Source organism: Medicago truncatula, chromosome 4 (assembly GCF_003473485.1).
Source record: "Medicago truncatula cultivar Jemalong A17 chromosome 4, MtrunA17r5.0-ANR, whole genome shotgun sequence".
Lineage (NCBI taxonomy): Eukaryota > Viridiplantae > Streptophyta > Magnoliopsida > Fabales > Fabaceae > Medicago > Medicago truncatula.
In genome coordinates, this window is record NC_053045.1 from 53789887 (window position 1) to 53797033 (window position 7147).

Below are 7147 nucleotides of genomic sequence, written 5' to 3' on the forward strand. Positions count from 1 at the left end.
TGTTTTGACAATCAACATATTTTTATATCTTTTGCATTTGACATTTTTGACTTCCTAATATTTGAGGTTGTTGGCCTCTTAGATCCATGAATATTGTATTTATGACGATTGATTTTGTCATCCAAAAAAGTCTAACGACACAGTTTGTTACCCGCTTACTTTTTATTCATGTGTAATTAATCCTTAATATATAAAAATACTCATTAATTTAAAAAAAAAATGAATTCAGCATAATTTAACACTTTTTAACACAATATTACTATCTTTGTTTTTTTTAACATACATCTTAAAGAGTTGCGTTATTTAAACATTTATTTATTTGACAACCTAATGGACAACTTTGTAAAAATATGTATAAGTACAAAAACTGAAGCAATAGAGAGTAAAAATATAATATGAATATGAGAGAGAAAGTTGTCACAAAATTTGTATAAAAATGGTTGTATAAATATCAATTTTTTTAACAATGGTTTGTTATAATATACACTTTTAACAAAAAATTTAATAGGAATAGTGGGGCAATCCTCACCATAACTCACGCAGTCAAGCTATAAAACCAAATATACGATGAAAACCCCCAAATTGTAAATATTATTTGAGGATCTTTAATCCTTTTAAAGGGTCATATATACTATACTATCCCCCCCCTTCACAAGCTTAATTACTCCTTTAGTCTACATTTAGAATTTATATGACGCTGTTAATGTAGAAAATACATCTTATGTATACTTTAGAACCAGATCTTATCTAGGAAAATTAATCTTAGATGTGACATCACCTTCAACCCATCTTTAATAATCTCGTTAGCAAGTAGAACCTAGTGAGAACTGCATTAAAAATGCTCTCCCACCCCATGTCGATGCAGTGCTTATCGCTTGTCCTATTACAAACGAGGCATCCACATCATCACCAGATCACTCGCTCCACGCCTCAAGCAATTTTCACCTTATAGTTTTAATCTGTCAAACTGGAAATTTAATACCACAGCTTGGTTGTGTGTTTGTGCGTGAATTTAAGCTTTTATCCAGACCGACATAACATACATGCACCCATTCCATGCATATTAAGAGCAATTGAGTTGACACTTCTCCACTATGAATGCACTAACACATCTTCCCCACCATCCTAATTATTTGGTTACCCTTGTTCCATGAAATTGGCACTGTGAGTGAGACTTGATTTAATCACACAATGGTATCAGTAGGGTAAGGACCAGAATAAGCCACCACAAGACAACCGACTCATCACATCACATTCTTGTCTTGTCACACTAACCCACGTGTCTACCCTCTCTTCCGCACGCGCACTCATCATCGCGCATGCTATCATGACTCATTACTAACTAACCCATCGATGTTGAAATAAATACATCTAAATTCATAATCCACAATTTAACATTAATTAACAAGATAATCCCTAAAAAAAACATATGCAATATAATTTATTTTACTTTCAAAGTGAAAAAATTAAATAACGTCTTCGCCATCCTTTTTCCTCGTACAAAATAAACTCACAATAGAATAATAAACAATATTGATCAAAATCATATTCCATCAATCGGTTTCTTATTTATTTATTAACTATTCGTGAGTTTTATTTATAACTATCAAAGTGATGCCATATACTCAATACTCATAGCCGCTAACTGAAGGATTTGCATTATTATCTAAACAAGGTAAAATAAGATTAAGGAACTAAACAACCGACATACATTAATCAAAACACATTTGGATTATATTTTCTATTTCTCTAATCAATCAAATTGAAAATTACATATATTAAAACAAATCAGATAAGAAACTAACATGGAAGTTAGTTGTGCATGCACATCAGCAATTAAAACCAACCAAGCTCAATCACACCTCCAAGATTTGAAGAAGAAAAAAATAAACAAAATAAAAATATAGTACACCTCATGATTAATAATACGAAGTGCCTTCCATCTTCATTCTTCTCTTTCACTTTTTTACTTTGGTTTTTTGATTTCAAATATTCTTTGCTCTTGTTTAAAGTTAAATATATATAATCATAAAAGGTTAAAAATAAAAAAAAAGTTGATTTGAGCCTTAATAGTAACTATATCATGGAAGATGAAAGAGAGAAGAATGATCCTGATCAGACCATTGAGTGTGATTCCAGTAACCATGATCAACGGTGTTAGGAAGATCAAACAAACCTTGATGATCAGCACTACCATCACCATTCCAATCCAACGATCCAAATCCACCGTTGCTTGTTTTACTCTGCAGCAAAGAGAAATCAATACCATGGTCCATCAACGATCCAGAACCAGAAGAACCACCTCCACCAGCACCACCACCTATATTCTCCGGTAACAACTTCAATGCGTCTTCTTCATGATGTTTTTGATCGCCGGTAACGCTCATCAGCTTTTGGTTTTGCCACTGAAACGACGACGCATCATTAAAACCGTTAACGTTAACATTACCGTTACGGTTATCGTTACCGATACCAAATCCAAACGGCAATGTCTCGTTAGAGGAAGTGATCAAGCTTGTGAAAGTTGCGATCTCTGAGAATATACCACAATCACCTGTTCCTTGTTCCAGTGAATCATTCTCAAAACCTCTGTTGATTTTCTTCTCCGGCGGTGGTTCTGAAACCGTTTCAGTCACCGCAGCGGCGGTGAGGCTGGAACTCTCACTGCTGGAATGGGAGTTAGACTTATTCTCCGGCGCTTCAGGTGGAGTTGTCGGTAAAACAGTGGAATCTGAGGAGGAAGATTTTTTTGGTTTGCTTGAGCGTTTGGATTTCCGGCAACCACCACCGACGGGGACGTTACGGAGAACACCGCCTTTAGTCCAGTAACGTCGGCAGTTTTTGCAGAAGTGACGAGGCTGGGAGAGGTTGTAGTTATTGTAGTAACAGAATTTGGTGTTGATGGAGTCACAGCGAGGACATTTCATAACTTCTTGGTTGAGGTTATTGTTGTTTTGGTTGGGTCTGAGACGCCGATCACCACCTCCGCCGCCGAAGAATCTGGTTCCTCCGGCGCCTCCGATGGAGTGTTGTATCTCCTGCATTTGGGCGAGGGAAAGTGGTGGGGTTTGAGGAAGAAAAGGAAAGGATCGGCACCTGAGAGTGGTGTGTGTCAGTGTGTTAATGAATGTTAATATGTTGGGAAGAGTGTGGAGAAGAAGCAGAGGGAAAAAGAGAGAAAAGAGTTTTCATTGGGTGTTGTGATCTTCTCACTGACAAATATCCCCCCAAATGTACTCTATCTTCGTTTTTTATTATTTTAAGATTGTTTTTACTCAACTACCCCTTTAACTAGATCGTAAATACTTTCTACCCTAGTGACTTGTCAAATATACCAAAATATCCCCCCGTTTCCTCGTGTAGATTGAGATTTGAGAGTTACTGAGGTTTGTTTAGGAATTGGGAAATTATACAGGACTTTCTTTTAGCATAGGAGATTATGATGTGGTTAGTTCTCTAGTGAGAATAATTTATTTTGATATAATCCATGAGATTATTTATTTGAACAAACTTTTGGATGAGCAATAGAGAGATAAAGTAAAAATATATGTGAGCATTAACGAGAAAGTTGTCATAAAATAGTTGTATAAATATCATTTCTCATAGTTAATTATGTATAATTGATTTGGGTTAATTACAGTTAAAAGTGAGCAAATCGGCAATTACCCTCCGAAATTGAAAGTTTCGTAAATTACCCCCTCATATTAACAAAACTTCAATTACCCCACTAAAATTGCACAATGTTAATCAATTTACCCCCTCCGTCAAATTATTATGTTAGTCAACATGACGTTTTGCAGATACCCCCTGAAGTTTTGCAGTTATGTGCAACATGCCCCCCAAACTTGAATTTTTTTTTTCTTCTTATCCTTGACTCAAAAAATATTAAAGGTAAACGATTAACAGTTAACTTTAAGCGATTTTCATTGTTAAATGTTAAAATGAAATATGGAACTGGAAGCAACACATGGAACATCTTATTAGGCCATTTTCATTGCAATGAGGACACCTTTGGAAATTGGAATCCACCCTCACCAACCTCACAATTATCATCTTCTTCATAATCACCTTCATAGTAGATTTTACAACTTCCATAACATGTTTCACAAGGAACAAATTTTATATCACCACAGGCCTCACATCCACCATCACCTCCTTCAATGTCATCAATCATTTCACAACAATCAAGCAATTTCTCAAGCTTCTTGTCATCATGAAGTTTCTAAATTTCCTCAACTCCAACAATGTATTTCTTTCCAATAAACACTTTTGGTAATCCTCATTTACCATAGTACCATTCACCAAATAACTCTTTAAGTTCTTCCTTAAATCCTAAATGCATTGACACATCTCTTTCATCAACCCTTATGCCTAATCCTTTCAAAATCATCCTAACTTTGTAACAATCCTCATAAGTTTATCTCACCATACGTAGGCTTGTGAAATTCAATCACCAAAAAGACTTCTTGAATGAAAACATCCCTTTACAATCACCAAAAATTTAAAACTTCAACTTCAGATTTAAGTCATTTGATCCGTTTTCAATAATCATATGATCCAACTTTGGTTTGTGTAAATCAATGTCGTCATCATTCTCCATGAAATTAGGCTTTAACGGATCAATATGGCCTAAAGTTATGTGTTAATTGTTTGTCTTTGATATCTTTAGAGTCAAGTATAAGAAAAAGAAAAGAAAAAAAATAAGTTCAAGGGGCATTTTGCACATAAGTGCAAAACTTCAGGGGAGGTATTTGCAAAACGTCATGTTGACTAACAAAAGAATTTGATGGAGAGGGTAAATTGATTAACGTGCAATTTCAGGGGGTAATTGACCTTTTGTTAATGTCACGGGGTAATCGATGAAACTTACAATTTCATAGGGGTAATTGCCTATTTACTCAATTAGAAGTTGTTTGTGTTTAGATATATTCGTGTAAAAGTGAGTTGAAATTTAAATAATCAATGACCGTAAAAGAAAAATAGATGATGCAAAGGTAAAAGAATATAAACAGAAAATGTAAAAAACATGACCTTAATGAAAACAACAACCTAGATTTCAGACCGTGACACAATGGTGGCCGCAATTTCCAGCGCAGTGGTCTCCGGCAAAGGTGTTTTAAATTATGATCTTTTCTATGGGCTTTGTCTAAGTTGGTCGAGATCTAACCGAGAATGTGGTGGTTGAGATGTTTAAAAATTTATGTGGTCTAAAAATATATTGGGTAATTGCTCTAATTGACTTTGTAATATACACTATGTTTGAAAAATGACCCAATCAAATAAAAAGCTTATATTCTAGCCTTGTAATTTCATATTCATCTTATTTTTGACCCTATAATATACGTTTAGTCCAGAAAAGTGACCTAAAGATTGAATTCTTTCATGATTTTTTTCAAGCATGTTTAAGAGATTAAAATATGGTTTTACACAAGCATGATCTTTATAGCCTTGTAGCAGTACCAGAACAAAAAAATTACATATCTAAATTTTGTGGCCATTGGTCTTGATCTTTTTATACATTTAAAGGAACATAATATCAAAGGCACATTGCATATTAAAACCAAAATTTTGATTTTGAATGATGTTTGTATATTCATTAAAACTAAAAGTTACAACTTTGTTTATTATTTGCCATTCTGTATATGTTTAATTAGGGACCGAATAGATTTTTATTTGCAATAAATTGTGATTAAAGTTAAGAGTCAAGTATTTATTTTAGGAAGTTGCCTAGATTTATAGTAGTTCTCAAACAAAAAAACTACCTAGAAAAATTTTGTGGCCATTGGTCTTGACCTATTTATACATTTGAATGAAAAAAATATCAAATTTATGTTTCATATTAAAATTAAAACCTTGAAATTGAATGATGTTCATATATTAACCACAATTTAAAAATTGTTTGTATAAGTACCAAACTTCAATGTGTCTTTTAACTTTGACCATGTCATTATATTCATTAACGATATTGTACATGCTTGAAAAAGTGTAAGTTCAAATATCAAGGTTCTTGTATGATGTGGATACAAAGAAAGTTGACTCGAAGTATTTTTATGATGCAGTTCAAAAACAAGAAAATATTCATAATTCTACATTGTGAATATATTCCTGCTTTTATCACTTCCGATGTGCGTCATACATGACATGTTCCCTTTATTAAGGAGGTAGTGGTCGGCATGGTCCCCTAGAACCAAGCTAAGTTATCTTAATGGTAGCTCAAAACTGATAGATCATATCAGAAAAGCCGTAGGAAGTTGTAATGAGTTTGAAGAATATTTTATTACTCTCAAGAAGTATGTGTTGAATCAGTGTCATAATTGGAATTTTATATGGGTGGGTTAGAATAAAGTTGCCCCTATAGTATTTTTTAATCATGACCATGTCATTGTGTACATTCAACAAAAAAGTTTGATGATAGTAAAAATATATTTACTATGGTAGTATATTTTATCCAATAATATAAGTTGAAAAAAAAATAAGTGCTCAACAATGTAAGTTTTTTTCCTTCAAAATTTAGAATATGTGTTGCATTACATATTAAAATTAACATAACAATAAATAAACAACATACTACCAATAAAATCAATAACATATACAACAATGATTTTTATTCCTTTTCAAAAATGTTATCACTTTATTTATTATTTGTCATTCTGTATACGTTTAATTAGAAATTGAATATATTTTAATTCGCAATAAACTATGATAAAAGTTAAGAATTAAGAAATGTTTAGGAAACTACCTAACTTTGTAGTAGTACCAAAACAAAACAAAAAACTACATAGCTAGATTTTGTTGTCATTGGTCTAGACCTATTTATAAATTTGAATGAGCATGATATCGAAACCACTTTGCATATTAAAACTAAAACTTTGAATTTGAATGATGTTCGTATATTTATCAAAATTTAGGCATCGTCCGTGTATGTATCAAACATCAAGGTGTTTTTAATTATGACCATGTCATTGTATTCCTTAACGATCTTCTACATGTTTTAAGAAATTATAATTAAATTCGCTCTCCATCAATGACAATATTGTTTTACTTTAACACCGTGTTTAAAGATTATTTTTCTATTTACATTTGTATTTGAATGATTAGTACATATATTTTTACCTTTAGTAATTGACCACATGAGTACAAAAAACTA

General features: G+C 32.7%; 1 protein-coding gene and 1 pseudogene across 1 annotated transcript; both read right to left on the minus strand.

The window, feature by feature from the left end:
- Positions 1–1708: 1708 nt before the first annotated feature.
- On the minus strand, positions 1709–3242 carry LOC25493917 (dof zinc finger protein DOF5.4). The gene has a single exon (XM_013602572.3). The coding sequence runs from the start codon at positions 3042–3044 to the stop codon at positions 2082–2084; it is 963 nt and encodes a 320-aa protein (XP_013458026.1). The 5' UTR covers positions 3045–3242; the 3' UTR covers positions 1709–2081.
- A 694-nt stretch (positions 3243–3936) lies between these two features.
- LOC25493918 (uncharacterized protein At5g39865-like) lies at positions 3937–4438 on the minus strand (annotated as a pseudogene).
- Between the last annotated feature and the right edge of the window lie 2709 nt (positions 4439–7147).